This window comes from Ricinus communis, chromosome 5 (assembly GCF_019578655.1).
Source record: "Ricinus communis isolate WT05 ecotype wild-type chromosome 5, ASM1957865v1, whole genome shotgun sequence".
In the NCBI taxonomy this organism is placed as follows: Eukaryota; Viridiplantae; Streptophyta; class Magnoliopsida; order Malpighiales; family Euphorbiaceae; genus Ricinus; species Ricinus communis.
In genome coordinates, this window is record NC_063260.1 from 24,599,721 (window position 1) to 24,619,185 (window position 19,465).

The 19,465-nt window shown below is 32.3% G+C and overlaps 3 protein-coding genes across 4 annotated transcripts; all 3 read left to right on the top strand.

The window, feature by feature from the left end:
- The first annotated feature begins 1,061 nt into the window (after positions 1 to 1,061).
- Positions 1,062 to 7,237, top strand: LOC8272500 (homeobox protein HD1). The gene is made up of 5 exons (XM_002509638.4): positions 1,062 to 2,287; positions 2,416 to 2,536; positions 5,938 to 6,128; positions 6,413 to 6,544; positions 6,880 to 7,237. The coding sequence occupies exons 1-5, from the start codon at positions 1,964 to 1,966 to the stop codon at positions 7,018 to 7,020; spliced, it is 909 nt and encodes a 302-aa protein (XP_002509684.1). The 5' UTR covers positions 1,062 to 1,963; the 3' UTR covers positions 7,021 to 7,237.
- A 5,428-nt stretch (positions 7,238 to 12,665) lies between these two features.
- LOC8265386 (phospholipase D beta 1) lies at positions 12,666 to 18,275 on the top strand. Of its 2 annotated transcripts, XM_048373863.1 has the most exons (10): positions 12,678 to 14,189; positions 14,720 to 14,836; positions 15,366 to 15,560; positions 15,965 to 16,210; positions 16,288 to 16,356; positions 16,479 to 16,626; positions 16,885 to 17,033; positions 17,183 to 17,365; positions 17,459 to 17,656; positions 17,802 to 18,275. In XM_048373863.1, the coding sequence occupies exons 1-10, from the start codon at positions 13,227 to 13,229 to the stop codon at positions 18,093 to 18,095; spliced, it is 2,562 nt and encodes an 853-aa protein (XP_048229820.1). In that variant the 5' UTR covers positions 12,678 to 13,226; the 3' UTR covers positions 18,096 to 18,275. The 2 variants fall into 2 exon arrangements, with proteins under 2 accessions (XP_048229819.1, XP_048229820.1); XM_048373862.1 differs by having other exon boundaries at positions 12,666 to 14,189; positions 17,183 to 17,656.
- A 133-nt stretch (positions 18,276 to 18,408) lies between these two features.
- On the top strand, positions 18,409 to 19,145 carry LOC8265387 (histone H4). The gene has a single exon (XM_002509640.4). It carries the CDS (start codon positions 18,729 to 18,731, stop codon positions 19,038 to 19,040), a length of 312 nt encoding a protein of 103 aa, XP_002509686.1. The 5' UTR covers positions 18,409 to 18,728; the 3' UTR covers positions 19,041 to 19,145.
- Positions 19,146 to 19,465: the final 320 nt, after the last annotated feature.

Consider the following 19,465-nt stretch of genomic DNA (forward strand, 5'->3'; position numbering starts at 1 on the left):
TCATGAGGAGAATTTTAGAATTGGCTTGTATTACATATGTTTATGTATTTTATCTTGAAACAATTTTTGAATGTTAATTTTTTTTAAAAGTTTCTCATAAGTTAACTTTTTAAACTTATTTTTCATTTAATCTCAAAAGAGTGATTTTTAAACCTAAAAGAAAAGAATTGAAAGCATGTTTAACCAAGACAGTCCCAAATAGGACCGTATTTGTTCATATACCCTTGATTCTTTCTTCAACTTTCAGAGCAATATATTTGAACAAAAGATTCATTATTGATGTATATAATTACCACCTTTTCTTCTTTACCTCTGTTGATAGAAAGATATTATATCTGCTATATATGGGCATTTAAAAAGAAAAGGAAAAAAAAAAGCCACTTTGAAATGATGAAATTTCATACTTTGATTGAAATTTTGCAATGAATCTTTTAGGAGAGAAAATGAATAACTATAAAATGGGCCAAAGTCTTTCTTTTCATATTTTTCTGATGATTAGTAATATAATTGAAGACCATATTTTTCAAAAATATATGAATTTGGGACATCTATTTTACAAAGCATCATTGAAAATTTGCATTAATAAATATGAAAACTTGGAGAACAAAAGGACAAAGAAGATTGATTTAGTTATTCCATCAACCTTGAACTTTACAAGGATTGTCCAATTTCTTTTTTGTTTTTCCTTTTAAAATAAGTAGCTTAAAGTAAATACTTTTTCTTAATCCTGTATATCACTAAGATTTGCATTTTTAATTTTTGACATAAACCTCTCTATGATATATAAAATAATTTTAGATAGAATTGAGAAAAAGAAATAGAAAGTCTAGAATTTTATGGAATGAGTAGCCCAAAAGGAATATGTATGAGGGTATGGTTTGTTAGTACAGAGGTTGATGTGAGGGAAGTATAAAGATGAAAGGATGACAATACCATTTGGTTTAGGGATTAGAAAGATACATGGCAGCAATGACAGGGACATATTACCCTTTAAGTTAGTTTTGCACATCCAAAATGAAATTGATCTTTTGCTAAATGTCAGCAGGACTTTAAACAGTCATTGCCAAGTGAAGAGTGCTTTCATTTATGAAAGTAAAAAACAAATAGAAAGTAAATGAGTGTCCATATCAGTGCCTTCTAAAAAAAAAAAAGAAAAAAGAAACTTATTAGGTAAAGAGTTAAAGAAAGATAGTTAAGAGGCATACAAGAATCCAAACCATATGATATAACCCAAGATGATAAATTACCACCTAACTCAATTCTCTTCTGATATAACTAAGATGATTGATTACCGTACCAAATCAAACCCCCACACACTTAAATTTAAATAAAAATATCCAAGAAATGGAATAAAAAGAAAGAAAACAAAGAAAGCAATCAAATTTTTGTCAGGCCACCACCAGAAGCTGCTTTATCTGATCTCTCTCTCTCTCTCTCTATTTCTATCTCTTCTATAACTCCTTTCATAGTAATGATTCCATAGCCCCTTTCTCTATCTCAATTCTTTTCTTCATGAATTCACTATAAATCCAAACCTTCATAATATTCAATTTCTCTTTTTTTGTCACCTGTTTTTCATGCTTGTTTATGATTATTGTCCATCTTTATAGCTTATAGCTCTGTGTATGCAAAACTTCTGCAATATTTCAGACTGTGGTTCAGAAAGTTTTGTGTCTCAGATCCCAATATATACACTTTCTTCCTTACACCACTAACAAGAAAACACTGTTCTTTCTCTCTCACATCAACCATTTATCACTGTATCACTGTCTTCTTGCTTTCTTTCTTTCTTTGTGGTCCTTAAAACACCCCTCTATACATAGACATAGCTCTCTTTTCTTTCTTTCTTTATAAAAGCTTTTTTTTTTTAATATATATATTTTTCTTTATATATACATAAATTTTCAGGTTCACATAACCTCATAAACGAAACATTATACATATTGAAGTTGTGATAGACTTAATGCAAGAACCAAACTTGGGCATGATGGGTAGCGGTAGCAGTGGTAGTGCACTTGGTGGTTTAAGCAGCGGTGGTGGTGGTGGTGGTGGGGGAGAAGTGTCCGGTGACCAAACTCGACAACTAAAGGCAGAAATAGCTAACCATCCTTTATATGAACAGCTATTATCAGCTCATGTATCTTGTCTCCGTGTTGCTACACCAATTGATCAGTTACCTCTTATTGATGCTCAGTTATCACAGTCTCATCATCTTATTAGGTCTTATGCTTCTCAACATCCCCATCCTCTCTCTCCCCATGAGAGGCAAGAACTTGATAACTTCTTGGTGGGTTTTCTTTTCTTTTTCGATCTTTTGATTGTTTACTTTTGTCTCTTGTTTTTCTTGTTTTCTAAGTTTAGTAATTCAAGATTTTTCCCTTTGGTCTTTTAACATAAAGTTTGTGTTTTTTTCAGGCACAGTATTTGATAGTATTGTGTAGTTTCAAAGATCAACTTCAGCAACATGTCAGAGTCCACGCCGTCGAAGCAGTCATGGCCTGCCGGGAAATTGAGAACACTTTACACGCTCTAACTGGTTTGTCCCTTTCCCTTTCTCTCTACCCTTCAACCTTCCTGTGTTTATGTTAATCCCTTCATAATTATTATCTTTTTTGTTTATAATATATACATGTCTGTCATGTGATAATCATTTTAAGCTTAACTAATTAAGCGCTAAAAATGCTCTCAGAAAAAAATTTGGAAATTAATTCTTTTCTCAAGTAATTATAGTGATGTGTTTGGAGGATCAACGGGCATAAGATTTTATCATTCAGCATCAATCTTTCAGAATATAAGATGCAATTTAGGAAGGTTTTCTTTCACCAGAATTGTTTATTTGGGATTAATAAATAATGGGTTTGGTGGGCAAGAGGATAAGAATAGCTGGGCGGGTTCCTTGCAAGTTTGAGAAGAATCCGTGAAGGAGGTTGATGCAATGTAATAGGGACCTACCATTACATAAATTTGATTAATAGCAATTAGTTGTTAGTTAGTTGGGTGGAGGGTATCACCACCACCACCACCACCTCCACCACCACATCCCTACTAGCTCCCAACAACCGATAAAAGTACAGAATTGGAATATTATTTTTTCTTTATCTTGATTGTATATATATAGTAAAAATAATGCATGAGTCTTTTTGATGGTTTCTCCACCTTGAAAGGCTCGTTTAGTAAGTATATACTGTTTATATAGGAGGGGTCATCATCAATCTTTCATCTTATTATTGCATTAACAGAGGCAAAATTAAACACACAAAGGGCTGATCCACTAAATTGGTAGCAAGTCCTGAAGTAAAATGCTAAGAGCAACAGATCAGCCCTTAAGATCATCCCATGAAGAGTTCAGTTTTTAAATGAATTTCGGAATACTATAAACAGTATAATTTACTAACTAAATAAATGAAGGCATTATTATTTATGGTGTCTGTCCTGCCTAGGGTTTGGTAGACCCTGACTTGTAGCTTCTTATTTCCATGGCCGTACTCCAATCCATAAAATTCTAGACCAACTTCTCTCACAGCAGTCTAGGCTTAGGAAATAGCACCGACTTTAATGCAAGAGAGCCATTGTATAGTAGAAATTATCTCATGGAGAGCATGAATATTTGTAAATATGAAATAATATATATATATATATGCAATTTATTTATCAGTAGTAGTCGTGTGGAAGAGTTTAGGATCAATGCATCCATCTAAATGGATAGTGCTGGAGAAGAAATAAGTCAAGGATCTGTCTCGTAGCAATCTCGTGCATGTTGGGGATTCATCAATGGTGTAATAATTTTCAGTTATTATACTATTGTTAAACATGAGGATGGTGATAGAGCAAATTATTCTACAGCTAGAGGGATGGTTTATCTTAAATGAGGAACATGTTCTAGCTAAATCTATTGTTAAACTTGGTTTAGTTATTAAATAATATTTAAAATGATCAAATTGAACTTGTTACTAGTTTAAATTTAAGGAGTTTGAACTTTGACTTATTCATGAATTATATATAATATGCTGTTTGGAGATCTAGAAATAGGGAAGTCTAATACTTTCTCAAAGAAAACTTCATGTATATAACTACTTAGGAAGAAAATACCATTATAATAAAGAAGTTGTCAAATAGAATTAGGTTTAGCTTCAATCAATACTAAAACTAGCCATTTGAATGCTTAGATCTTATCACTTATAAGCCTTTTAAATTTGATAATTGTTTACTTTAATAATGTGGATATTCTAACAGTCTTTCTCAAGTACAAATGGAATTCAAATTTAGAGATCAATGGTTACTTAAAATTGATATTTTTCGTCTCAAACTTGAAAATAAATTGAAGATGAATATTCAGGTAGATCATTAGAAAATAAGAAATAAGGTCATACTTGTTCTGATGCAATATTACAAATTGAATTGATTAAGATGAGAATAATATAAATGGACAAAATATATTAAAAAAAAACTCACTAATAAATTGGATTTAAATCCAACCAACATCAAAATATTGGTTAAAAAGAACTTCAATTACATGTTAAATTTTTTTATTTGGCCATAATCTCATAATAGAAATTGGTAAACTATTAGCCACTTAGCAATCAGCTTTTCAGTTCGTAAAAGCTTAAGCTTTTAGTCTCTCCGTTAAATAGCTTATTTAATGATGTGGACATTAGCTATTGCATCATTTCAATTAGAATATGTATTAACTTATCTTTCATGATTTTAAAATGGTAGTTCTCTAAATTCATGCATCATTTCTTTCTTCCATAGGAAGCTATTTTAAGCCTCAATAATGGGTTATATTATCATGCCTTAGCTTCATTAGGTATTTGACATGATTATCCTCAGATGCTCATGACTTCATGATTTTTAGCTTGCGAAAGAGGAAGTAGTTTTAAAGCCGTTTCAAATGCTAAATCTCTATATTTTACTAGAAAATAATATCCAAAAACTTTGCTACAATGAAATGCTCTCTTTACATGGACATGACTTAACCATAATAGGAAGAAACATTTTGATTAAGCAGACCATTCTAATTGTTTTCAATTTCTTTTTTCCATTGAAACAAAGTAAACTGATATGGAGTTCAACCTAGAAGTTACCACATAAGCTAAGTACAGATCTTTGCTTTCAATTCTTAGGATGAAGTGAAAAGTTTTCTTGCTAGGTAAACTATTGAGTTGAAGGAATCAAATAGTTGAGAACAAGGTTTTTCTTTTTTTTTTTTTCTTCCCACTCTCTAGTCTTTATTTATGCTAAAACTGACTGAGATTTAGCAATATAATTGGTGATAGTCGAGAACAAGAATGTCCACTTTAGAATTCATAAAAAGGGGGTTCATCTTTGTATGGGTTAGAGTTCAAGGTAGTCTAGTGGTAGCTTTAGGGTTTCGCTAGCTTCAGGCCCAAACAATTAACTTGAGATTAGCCCCGCCTAAAGTAGGCATGGCCCTGCTGCCCTGTCAAGTTCTGTGTCAAATGCAGGACTAATGCAGGATAGCCTTATAAAGCATCCATTTCCCTATATATTTTGCAGTCTTTCCCTGTTTCCAAAATTAAATATGAAATACCCTTTAGAAAAAGGTATGAATTCATCTGGAAGGAAAAAAAGAAAAAAAAAAAAAAGAGAAACTGTGAAATCTAATAGCCAACTAATCAAGGTGTTTCCAATGTGTTTAGGATTCGAGCACTCTTTTTACTGTTTTTTCTGTTTTATTTTAATTTTACCATCACCTAATCAGAAGAAGCACGCAAACATGACATAATCTTTTCACGAGTCACAAAGGCCTTGATTGTGTAAGCTAATGATGGAAGAATCCTTCTACTTTTCCATTAACTTCGGAAGAAAATGATTATTTTTGACATCTGAGACGAAATATGTCTTGGTTGATTAATAGTTTTTGTAATTTTCATGATAAATGGCTCATAAAGCTTTCTTTACGCGTCTCCTTTTCAGGAGTAACTCTAGGTGAAGGCACAGGTGCAACCATGTCAGATGATGAGGACGACCTGCAAATGGATTTCTCTTTAGATCAATCCGGTGCTGATGGCCATGATCTTATGGGATTTGGTCCTCTGCTTCCAACTGAGTCTGAAAGATCCCTGATGGAGAGAGTTCGTCAGGAATTGAAGATTGAACTAAAGCAGGTGTGTTTAGAAAGATCTTATGAGTATTTCATGTCATTTGAACTATAGAAACTTGCAAAATCTGTCTTCTATATAAAGACATTTGCAGCAGTTATATACTTATGTCCATGCTCATTTCATTGCTGTCCATTTGAAGTTATTCAAATTATCGGTTATGAGGTCAGACATAGAAACAAGTACCCAATTAGAAAGTTTATTTTGGCAAAGCTGTTAATCGACTCTAGAGTGTACAGTCTAGACCTTCTAAAGAGCAAACCATAATATTCTTATCATTTCTTTCGCAGGGTTTTAAATCAAGAATTGAAGATGTGAGGGAAGAAATATTAAGAAAAAGAAGGGCTGGGAAACTTCCAGGTGACACAACCACAGTCCTGAAGAATTGGTGGCAGCAACACTCGAAATGGCCGTACCCAACAGTAAGCAGCTAGCCTAGCCAAAATCATAGTTACAGATGATGCCATTTTCAGATTTCTACTTCTTTATTTGCTCACAACCTTTAAAAAATGGTAAGATAAACTGATAAACTTGTCACAAAAAGCAGGAAGATATTAGACATTCTTCCAAATGCTTGAAAAGAATCTGGTACCCTTCGGAAAATTATTGTATTAAGCACCTGCTTGGATCGTTATTCACTTATGTATTATACAAAGAAAAAACATTGATTCTTTTTCAAGTTATAAACGCCCCACTTAGAGGTAAGCAATGAATCAAATTTTGTCAATGAAGTTTAATGTGTAGGTGATACTTGCAGGAAGATGACAAGGCAAAACTTGTGGAGGAAACAGGATTGCAGCTAAAGCAGATCAATAACTGGTTCATCAATCAAAGAAAGAGAAACTGGCACAGCAACTCTCAGTCTGTGACATCTCTGAAGTCCAAGCGCAAAAGGTAGAGAAAGCCATTTTTAATTTTGCTTCAGATGAAGAAAATCAGAAAAGAAAGGAAATGTTGATATAGGTGGGATGTGAAGTTGGGGTAAATAGTACTTTTGCTAACGAGCAGGAATGTAACAGATGGGGAATTTGATATAAGCTTACACATAAGGTTGTAGATTCATATCCTTTTTTAACAGGGCAAAAGTGTATTATCGTCATGATCTCTCTTTTCAACCCTGCTGCTTCTATACTCTAATTCTGCATATTTGGTTGTCTCCTCTACAAATAAAGAGCTTAAATTGACTCTGCTAACAAAAACAATACTTTTGCTGCATGTTCTCATCACCTTTTGCGCCATTGAAAAATCTGATATATCTTTTGCTCGTTAGAGATTCCAATTGTAGGCTATACAATCAAAGAATTGTCGCTTCACACAGGATTTTGATTATAAAAAGTAATTAAATCTTGATATATATATATATACTCCAACCTGAGATTTCATCTATTATTAGTTGCAAGAAATGATCAAGATCGCAGCTTTATAAATAGTACCATCTTGTGACCCCATGGACCACCCAATAATTGTTCATCTTGGCAGGGGCGGAAACCATTTTAACATTCTATGGTTATTCATTGATCACTAAATATATATATTTGCCTAAATTTTGTTTGCTGCCCACTCAAAATTGTTTTTAACTTCCATCAAGCGAGATTATAAGAATTAAAGACTAATACGAGTTTTAAAGGTTAAGGTATTTAACTTATAGTTTAAAATTATTCCTGAGCTGAAAATTTCTTAACTTGTAATGATAAAAAAGGGCCTCTTGAATTTATTTATTCATCGTATAAAATTAATTTTATTAATTAGTGAATCTAAAGCTTAAAGATGAAAAGTTATAATTGTACGACTGCTGATTTGGCTTTTGTATGAATTAGCATTCGCTTTCCCGAAAAATATTTTCTGGCTCCACCCACGTCTGTTTCTTGGATATTTTTCCAGTGACTACCAGATGAATTGAGTGGCAGAATATATGTTTAAAAATAGTTATGCAGATACAGGATTTCAAAACGTACTGGGTTACAGTCTTTAGTATGTGTATATGTATGCAGCTTCTAAACATATGAACTGGGTGTCCGAAAATTGAAGCTGATGGCAGCTAATGGAAAAAATAGTTGGACCGACCATTTTTATGCCCTTTTCTTTAGCAGCAAGATCTCTTACAACATCTTGAAGATGACTCAGAAAAGTACTTCAGGATCTGTGTTCTTTAGCAAATGCAAAATTGTTTACGTTTTTCCTTATTATGTTCTTCCACTTAGCAAAATGGCAAAAATAACTGGACAACCCCAATCGGTGTCTTCTTTTCAGGCCGTACTAGCAACAATAAAGTTAACAGGCCATTTCTAAGAGCCCAGAGAGATGTCTCAATCCTAAATTCTTAACTCTTATGAGACACCCAGTCTCTATCGGACACCCATGTTTTAAGCAAAGAGGATGCATAAAGCGCAAAAGTTTAGATATTATGAAACAAAATAAATAATTATTATCACTCGCCTTGTGTTAACTTATTATTAAAAAAAACAGTACTAATTTGTCTAAAAAAAGTTCAAACTTTACATGTCTATTCTTAAAATTTAAGCTTTAAGGTGTTTAATTAATTGGAGGAAATTATAATCATTTAATACAATGGGTGAAACTTATATGTAATATGTATATATGTTTAAATGTATAAATAGATAATTGACATCTAATTTAATTTAGCATTTCTCTCTCTCTCTATATATTAATCTCGATCAATAAACTAGTAAATTAATTTAGACCAATGATTTTAAGACAGCCTTGTTAATGTTATGTGTAGTCCATTACTTCAGATATTGGAAAAACAGATGCCGAATGACAGTTGGGTGGGATTGCATTCTCTATTTGATTTGTCCTATTGCTGATATTAGAAAAAACAAGAAGTGCTTTACCAATTGCTATTTGATCGTGATAAATAGTCATAATTAACAAGATTAGCATCATTAGTCCTTAATTAATTTAGTGTTTGCTCACTCAGACTTTTGCCAATAGATAATGAAAAACGTCTTACAGATTGCATCAGTCACGATATAATCAGCCTATCATTAAGATGTTTATGCTTAAGCTAATAGTGGAAAATACGTAGAGAGAAATATCATTCATTTTAATTGTTTTATTAACTTTAAAATCCATAATAAATGTAGGGTAATTTCTCCTACATATCTAATGATTCATTAGGTTAAATGCATGGCGCTAAATGTAGGGCTGCAATTTGTAATTAGGACAGTTAATTTACTTTATTACTATATGTAACTTAAAAAAGCACTTACTAGACCATTTGATGCGATGTTAGTTAACACAAGAACGATGAGAAATATCTAATTTTCTCTTTCATGATAAAGAGTTATTTTATGATTCATGGTGATATTAAATAGAGATAAAATTAGATTGTAGCGTTTAAAAAACTAACATGACATATTATATAATAGTAATTTTGTTTGTTTGTTTGTTTTACTCGACATATGTTAATATCTTTTAGATAAAATAATTTTTAATTCTACAATAGTGATTATATGATATTTTTTTATCATGATGCGTCAAATTATAAAATTTCTATAATGAAATAGTGGGAAAAATTATCATATGCATATGAAACTATACATATGGCTGATAGGGTTGTAAAGTATATTATAGTAAGTAGATGGGGAAGAATAGAGAAGTGTTGTGTTAAGTTGGAGCGGGCTGACAGGAATGTGGAAATTTGATGAAGTTAATTGCAGTTTGAATGAAAATGGAGGGAGGCCACCAATGGCAGAGGGAGTGCAGTTGTTGAATGTAGAGAATTATAAACAGATTCCTAACCTGCCTTCAAATAAACCAGCTGAATTACCTTAAAGAATGCAGCAGATGCCTCTTATAATTGATGAATGCTCTCTTTAAAAGCCATGCATGCTCGACACTAATGAATAATCATAATATAAGAGCGAGACATGACTAGAATTAAGAAGGCTCTAAATAAGTCCAAGCCATTTTCTAATGTTTGTATTTAATTTATTTATTATTAGCTAAATTAAATATTACTAGTCATTTATCCGTGCGTTGCACTACCGTTGTTATTATTTTAATTATAAAATTAATTTTATAAACATAATTTAATAAATTGTTAATATTTAATATTGATTTATAATACTTTAAAAAATAATAGCAAATATTTTTGAATGTCCTTAATTTTTTTTAAATTTTATTAGTAAAATAATATAGAAATTATTTTTAAAATATTTATTTATTAATTCTAATATTCTATAAAGTATCAATATAATTGATATTACTATTTTTAGTATTATAATTTATTATATAATTAAATATTAATTTATTAGTGAATATAATATTTAAAAATATTATTTTCTATAATTAGAATTATTATCTAATTAAAAAACTAATTTATTAGTTAATATAATTTTAAAATACAATTAGTATGATATTTCTTAGAATAATCATTATCTAATTAGAAAACTAATTAATTATTAATATGTTATTTTTTAGAATTAGAATGACCGTTTAATTAGAAATATAACTTGTTAATTAATAAATTAATAGAAGAAACTATAGAATTACATATAAGCTTGAATCTTATGTGTCAAAAATAGTACATTTATTAAAATTCTATATGTCAAAAAAATTTAGATTTTAAAAATTAAAATTAATATCATATAGAAGATTGTGCTTATTTTATTATGAATTAAGTCAAACTAATTATAAATTTTTTTATTAAATTTAAATTATGTATCAATCTATTGACTTATTAAATAAATCTTTTGAATAACTTATATCATAAAATTTATTAATTACATTGAAGGTATATAAAACCACTTCTCAAAAAAAAAAAAATATATATGAAAGGATGTTATTGAAATACATCAATAGAGTTTGCTAGTTTTTTTTTTTTTTTTTTTTTTTAACAATTAAAATAGGGTTTGCCAGGTTGGGTAGTGCTATTTTATTGGCCAATGTCACATTCCTAATTCCGACCCCTTAATTTTCCTACTTGATGGCTGGCTGCTGCAGAAAAGTGGCCATATGGACGGCCATACGGTGCAGGCTGCTTGGAAAGAGCAAAGCCGCGCTAAGAGCAGTTGTTTTTTTCATAGTCCAGATCCTTAAATATTTATTTTATATTTTATTAAAGGTGTTTTTTAAAGTGACTTTCATTAAAATATAGTAATTTTAAACACTACTAATTTTTAATTAGCTTAAAATTTATCCTATAAATTTTATAAGTAAAGATGATTCACAACTTGTTAAATCATCTACAATTTTATAATTACGAAAATAATTAATATTTTATAAAAAATCACAATTCATATTTTTTCACGAATTATACTAATTTTTCGTAAGTGTTACTAGTTGCAAAAAATGAATAATATTATAAAAAAATTTATTTTTATGAAATTTAACGATTTACGAAAAAATTGATAAATTTATAAAAAATATTAAATTTTTTATAATCGCGAAATATATTATTAAATTACAAAAAATGATAATCTTCTTCATATTTTTCACAAATTATACTAATTGTTCGTAAGTGTTATTAGTAGCAAAAATATAAATAATATTACGAAAAAATAATTACTTTTATAAGATTTAACGATATATGAAAAAATTGATAAATTTATAAAAGATATTAAATTTTTCATAATCGAGAAATATATTGCTAATCACAAACAATGACAATCTTTTCATATTTTTCAAGTTATATTAATTTTTCACAAGTGTTATTAGTTGTAAAAAAATAAATGACATTATAAAAAAAATAATAACTTTTGTGAAATTTAATAATTTATAAAAAAAATTGATAAATTTATAAAAAATATTAAATTTTTCATAATCACGAAATATATTGCTAAATTATAAAAAATGATAATTATATTAATATTTTATTACAAATTACACTAATTTTTTATAAGTGAAACTAGTTGCGAAAAAATGAATGATATTATGAAAAAATGACAACTTTAATGAAATTTAATGATTTATGAAAAAATTGGTAAATTTATAAAAAATATCAAATATTTTCATAATCGTGAAATTTATTACTGAATTACGAAAAATGACAATCATTTTTATATTTTTTCATAAATTAAACTAATTTTTCATATATTTTAAGTATGTATGGATTTTTATTATGTTACTTTAGCAAATTCTATTTTACTTGATAATCTGTAATTATAGGTTACCAATTTTTTCTTTTTAAAAGTTATACAAGTTGTCATTATTTTTTTGGAGGATTAAAAACAAATAACCATATAATTCTCCTTTATTGAATATATATTTTTGTTTGATTAGAAACTTATTACACATTTCTTAACAAAATTACACATATTTTACCAAATTTTTCTTTATTTTATTAAATTATTATATTTTTATTTTAATAAGACCTCAGTCAAATAAAAATAAAAAGAATCATGTTAAAAAATTAAGATAACAATAACATATAAGAGTTTAAAAATTGTATTGGATTTTTCTTCTACTTCTACTTCTCTCTCTTTTGAATTTTCTCTTGCCCACCAATTACATTAACGAAGAAAGCAACCAGACTCTCAAGTCTCTCCTCTTGCCGGCCTACACTTGGTCAACTCTCTGTTTCTTTATATAAACTGTGATTTATTTGGTAATATTTTAATAATATGGAAGCTATGAAGTTTCCGTCTGATCCTGATCCTGATCCTGTCTGCTTCTCTATACTTAATATTCAACAACCTCTTCACCATTTTCCATTTCTATATTTTATTCTCATATTGTTACAGTATCCGTTCCATTTTTTGAAGCTCTGCTTTTTTGAAAACCCACCTTCTTTTACTCGTTCAAATCTTTTTTTATTTTTCTGCTCTTTCTTGTTTTATACTCGCAAGATCCCCATAAGAACTCCAGCCTCATCACTTTCTTTTTTTCCATCTCCATCTTTTTCTGCAAATTTTGATCTTTAAGCAACTTCTTGTCTATCTTAAGCTTACTCACATTCATATTTTCTCTTACGTATTCGTTTGGTTATCATCACCAGCTTGATTTAACATTTATATTAACTGGATATTTATCAAGGTCTAATTTTCTAACATCCTAGTCCTCTGTTTTTTAAGCAGTTTTGGTTTCTGCTATAGTTTGTTATCTGTTTGTTCAGAGAGAGAAGTCTTAATCAGTTAATCTACAATGTCCCAGACAATTGATCATACATTCTCTTATGGTGGCTCTCACCATATGCATAGTCAAGAAGCATTGCCTTTCAAGACCAACGAAGGATCCATGAAAGTTTTGCTTTTACATGGTAATTTAGATATATGGGTTAAGGAGGCTAAAAACCTGCCCAATATGGATATGTTTCACAAAACATTAGGGGACGTGTTCTCAATATTGCCTGTGAAGGTTAGCAGGAAAATTGAGGGGCATGTAAGTAATAAGATAACCAGTGATCCATATGTCACTGTTTCGGTAACTGGTGCTGTGGTTGGGAGGACTTTTGTGATCAATAATAGTGAGAATCCTGTATGGATGCAGCACTTTGATGTTCCTGTTGCACATTATGCTGGAGAGGTGCACTTTGTTGTCAAAGACAATGATGTCGTTGGCTCACAGATTATTGGTGCTGTTGGAATACCAGCACAGCATCTAATTACTGGCATGAAGATTGAAGGCACTTTTCCAATTCTTGGTCCCAATGGAAAACCTTGCAAGCCTGGAGCTGAATTGACCTTATCAATTCAGTTTACCCCAGTAGAGCAAATGGAGATTTATAAGCATGGAGTAGGTTCAGGTCCTGATTACCGTGGGGTTCCAGGAACATACTTTCCCCTCAGAAAAGGAGGTAAAGTTACTCTTTATCAAGATGCGCACGTTCATGATGGCTGCCTTCCTGATGTGAGGCTTGACAGTCATGTTCAGTATGAACATGAGAGTTGCTGGCTTGATATTTTTAATGCTATTAGTCAGGCTAGACGTTTGATTTACATCACTGGCTGGTCTGTATACCACCTTGTTAGATTGGTTCGAGATGGTCAGGATGGAATGCATAGTACATTGGGTGATCTTCTCAAAATCAAATCTCAGGAAGGTGTGAGAGTGCTTCTCCTTGTATGGGATGATCCTACTTCTAGGAGTATTTTGGGATATAAAACGGTAAGAAGCTCAAGACCTTACAGTCATAAGTTTCTATTCTTTTTTGTTCTATAGCATTGTTTGGACTGATTTTCATGATTAAACAGTTATTTTTGTTGGTTCTCTTAGTCACTTTGATATGATGAAAATATTTTCTCATTATGAGGAATTTTATGCAGCATTAATTTTCAAAAACTGAAGATTTGGCTCAATGTTGGAGAGCCCACAACATTTTCTTTTGCAGGTTTGATCTTTGCTCTCCAATTTAAAACGGGCAAGAAACGTTATGTAGTTTATATGGTGCCTTGGTTGCAGTTTTGGAACCAATTATGAAACTCTGAAAGTACTAATCCTCTGGTTTTACTGACTTTCTTTATTTTCCATTGACCGCCAAAATGGAAAACAAGCTAAAATGTAAACAACGCAGTGCTTGTTTACATGATGTTTATTCATCTAAGGCAAATTCAGCTTCAAAATGCCTGTAAATTTCATACAGGACTAAAATTAGTTACTTATATTACTAGGTATTGATAACAGTCTATGATATGCAGGAGGGGATCATGGATACGAATGATGAACAAACCCGCCGGTTTTTCAAGCACTCTTCAGTGCAGGTGCTACTCTGCCCACGATCTGCTGGAAAAGGACATAGCTTCATTAAAAAGCAGGTGGGATATAAATCAGCATAATATATTTGTTTATGGTGTAGATGTTATTTGTTTGAGAGTAGCAAGCAAGGCTCTCTGTCTCATTAACTTAGTTCCTGCAGTTTTACGACCTGAACTTGTCCTGTTCAGCAAAGCAAAGCGGGATAATGAACTCATTATATCTATTGCGAGTCTGAACTTTTAGAAAATTATGAAGTATAAACTGTTGAAACTTGTAGCATCATTGACCCACTCCTAGCATATATACTTTGGTCGTCAGAGCGGTGTTAAATTGATAATGCTTTGTTATAGTAGCTCTTCTTTGATAATATGGAAGACAGGGTTGTAACCTGTAGTATTACTTTTCTAAAGAATGGTGGCATTTCTCCTGAGATCAGATTCATTTCCCCTGTATGCAAATCTCTGTATACACGTAAGCATATATACTTTGCATGTGCATATGTATGTATGTATTAGTATGCATGATTTAGATATATAATTGTTTAGATTTCTACCTGCTCTTAACCTCCAGACCTTTTTCGTTTATCAGGAAGTTGGAACAATCTACACCCACCATCAGAAAACAGTGATAGTGGATGCTGATGCAGGTCACCATAAAAGAAAGATCGTAGCTTTTGTTGGAGGCCTTGACTTATGCAAGGGCCGATATGATACTCCACATCATCCTCTTTTTAGGACCTTGGAAACAGTGCACAAAGATGACTACCATAACCCCACATTTGCGGTAATTTAGCTACTCTTAGATTTAATGCTATTGCTCTAGTCATGGAGATCTTTTTATCTTTCTTGAGTCGTATTGAAATACTTATGCCATTCATGTGGGTTCAAATAATTCCGTCTGAGCCATCTGTTACCACCTAATGCCTCACTGGAAATTCTATTTAGCCTGGTTATCCAAATTTATGCGGTTGAATATATTGTCGCAGTAGTCTATAGGATATAAGGCACGCACAGCAACTTGATGGAGTCAAAGATTCATCTTGGATCCACATCAAATAGCCATTTTCTGAAAAGTTCTGTCAATAAGTTACGCTGGCTTTGAACAACAAGACAGATATAAGAAATGAAGAACACATTTTAAATTTATAGTCATTACTCGTAATAACATGTTTGTTTATCGCTAATCAGGAGCCTGGTGTTGTAAGGGAACCATGGCATGATTTGCACAGTAAAATTGATGGCCCTGCAGCATATGACATCCTCGTGAATTTTGAGGAGCGTTGGTTGAAGGCATCAAAACCTCACGGGATTCATAAGTTGAAGGCATCATCATATGATGATGCATTACTCAGATTTGAAAGAATTCCTGAAATTATTGGGATAGCAGAAGCTTCTTGCCAGGGGGACAATGATCCAGAGTCTTGGCATGTTCAGGTATATTGGATTTCAGTTAGCTATTTCTCTCCAATTTCTACACTTTTCTCTGTTGACTAAATTTCTGATGATTGAAGGTTTTCCGTTCGATTGATTCCAATTCTGTCAAAGGCTTTCCAGATGATCCCAAGGATGCACCAAGCAAGGTAAGTAAATATCCATTTGGAGGTTCTTTTCCTGTTCACTTCATGAATAGGCATTGATTTTACAGTTTAAATAAACGAGTCTTGTAAGTTAATGAATTCATATTTTTATTACATTATAACAGAACCTGTTATGTGGGAAGAATGTACTTATAGACATGAGTATACATACAGCATACGTTAAAGCAATCCGCGCAGCCCAAAATTTCATCTATATCGAGAACCAATACTTTCTTGGATCATCATATAACTGGGATTCTCACAAGGACTTAGGTAAGGAACTTAAAGCTTTCAGCAAGAGTACTATGAAGAAAGAGCTGTTTCTGTATGATTATTTCAATAAAGGATCAATTATAAGCTCAGATATATGTGACAAAAATTAATTATTAAGAAAAACCTGGTACTGTATACCAGTATTCACTTGTGGCAATTGTAGGATCTCTGCTTTTCTCTTTTGTTTTTCTTGGTGTTTTCTTTCAAAGCGACATCAGTAAATATATAATTATATGCATGGCTACCCACTTTCTGCAGGTGCAAACAACTTGATACCCATGGAAATTGCTCTCAAAATTGCCAACAAAATCAGAGCAAATGAGAGGTTTTCTGCATATATACTTATCCCAATGTGGCCAGAAGGTGTTCCTTCTGCTGCTCCTACACAGAGGATTCTGTATTGGCAGGTAAGAAACAATTACAGTCTCGAATGTACTTCAAACATCAGGAGCTTCTGGTGAAATCCAGAGAGTTGTATTCAGGTCTCCTAGCTGATATAACAAGAAAAATCTTATTTCTGCATTTCTTGACCAACTATATTGTTATCTTTCTGCAGTCGAAAACAATGGAGATGATGTATGAAACAGTTTACAAGGCTTTGGTAGAGACTGGACTTGAAAATAGATATGAGCCACAAGATTACTTGAATTTCTTCTGCCTTGGCAATCGCGAGGCATTAGATAGGGAAAACAGTTTAAATGGTAAAGATTCCAATGCTGCAAATGCAAGCACTCCTCAGGTATCCGTCTATAGTAATTGTCATGGTTTCATATTTGATACCAATTTATCCTTTTTCACATTTTTATTTTTTTTCGTTTGGTTTGATAACCAGGCACTGATTCGGAAGAATCGGAGATTTCAGATTTATATTCATTCCAAAGGAATGATAGTGGACGATGAGTATGTAATACTAGGATCTGCAAACATCAACCAACGTTCCATGGACGGTACTAGAGACACTGAGATAGCAATGGGTGCATATCAGCCTCAGCATACCTTAGCAAGCAAAGGCTCTCATCCACATGCGCAGGTAACTGGAGCCTTTTGTTTCTTTGATAGAATTTCACATGCTAGCTTGATCACAGAAACTTTCGTGCATTCACAAAATCAGTTAGAAATATATCAAGGGTTACAAATGAAGTAGGATGAGCAGTTGACATATACTCTGATTGCAGATATACGGATACAGGATGTCATTATGGGCAGAGCACATTGGACGTGTAGAGGAATGTTTCGAGCAACCAGAGAGTCTGGAATGCATAAGGCGCGTAAGGACGCTTGGAGAGCAGAACTGGAGACAGTATGCATCTGATAAACTGACAGAAATGAAGGGTCACTTGCTGAAGTATCCGGTGGAAGTTGATCCAAGAGGCAAGGTGAAGGCTCTTCCTGGATGCGAAACATTTCCAGACGTTGGTGGTACCATAATAGGCTCGTTCACAGCCATTCAAGAAAATCTCACAATTTGAGGCTGTCTCACTTGGACGTCCCCAAATCATATACATTAACATTGTGCTATGCGCACTTACTCTGTTGGAAGATTTATACTTGCTCTTCGTGCAACAATAGTTTTGCCTCAAAATTGTAGGCTAATTAATTGTAAATTGTACTGATAATTTCCATTGATATATTATTGATTTCTCACTCTAGTATTTGTTACCAGCTTGATTCTTTTAAGAAAAAAAAGATATCAGTTTTTTGCCGTACAAACCATGTTTCTTTGACTCGGGATCTAGGCGCGTTGTCGTTCACGTTTAAGAACGACATGTAGCCGACGAGGGTCAGCCAGACGCAACTCCTTGACCTGCCGAAAGAAAAAAAAGAGATTTCAACAGTAAATTACAGTCCAGCATGGCAATCCGCTTTAAGTGAAACATGGATCGAACTTACGAAACCGTTGGATAACATTCCATCCAACGGCCAAGAGATGGATAAAAAGCAACCGCGGCATTCTCAATTTCACATTTGGCGCTCAAAAAAGTGAAAAGTTTGAAACCAATCTCTCCTTATATAAAATCCCCAATCCACCCAACCCTAACGATAATTCGAGCAAGTGAATTGAGAAAGCAAGACAAAAAAAAAAAAAAAAAAGAGCAAAGAAAATGTCAGGAAGAGGAAAGGGAGGGAAAGGATTAGGAAAGGGAGGAGCAAAGAGGCACAGGAAGGTATTAAGAGATAACATTCAAGGTATTACAAAGCCAGCAATTAGACGTCTTGCTCGCAGAGGAGGCGTCAAGCGTATCAGTGGTCTAATTTACGAAGAGACAAGAGGCGTTTTAAAGATCTTTTTGGAGAATGTGATTCGTGATGCTGTTACTTACACTGAGCATGCTCGTAGAAAAACTGTTACTGCCATGGATGTCGTTTATGCTCTTAAACGTCAAGGCCGTACCCTCTACGGCTTTGGTGGTTGATTTTTCTATTTTTTTAGGATATCTTTTAGTAGATCTCTGTTTGTATTTCTGTTTATTTGTAAACAGATCTGGATCTGTGGATCTAATTGAATCTGATTTCCATTATTTGCCTTGTCGTAATTTCAAAAACACTGATCTGAACCTCTGATGAGATGTTCGTTACGAAATTCGGGTCCGCTTCAACATACCGTAGGGCATACTGTGCCCTTTCTCAAGCCATTCATTCTTTATTACACGCTAGTCGAGGATTTAAGGAGACCTTTTATCATGAAGTAGAGAGTAGAATTCAGTGCTTTGTGAGCCCATTAAGAACAATACTGCTGATGGTACGGCTCCCATAGGATCAGATGAAAGCTCATATAGTATTTCAAAGTGTTTGTTTCTTGATTTTATTTTTTTAATTACGCAGTTTCTGTTTTTTTTAA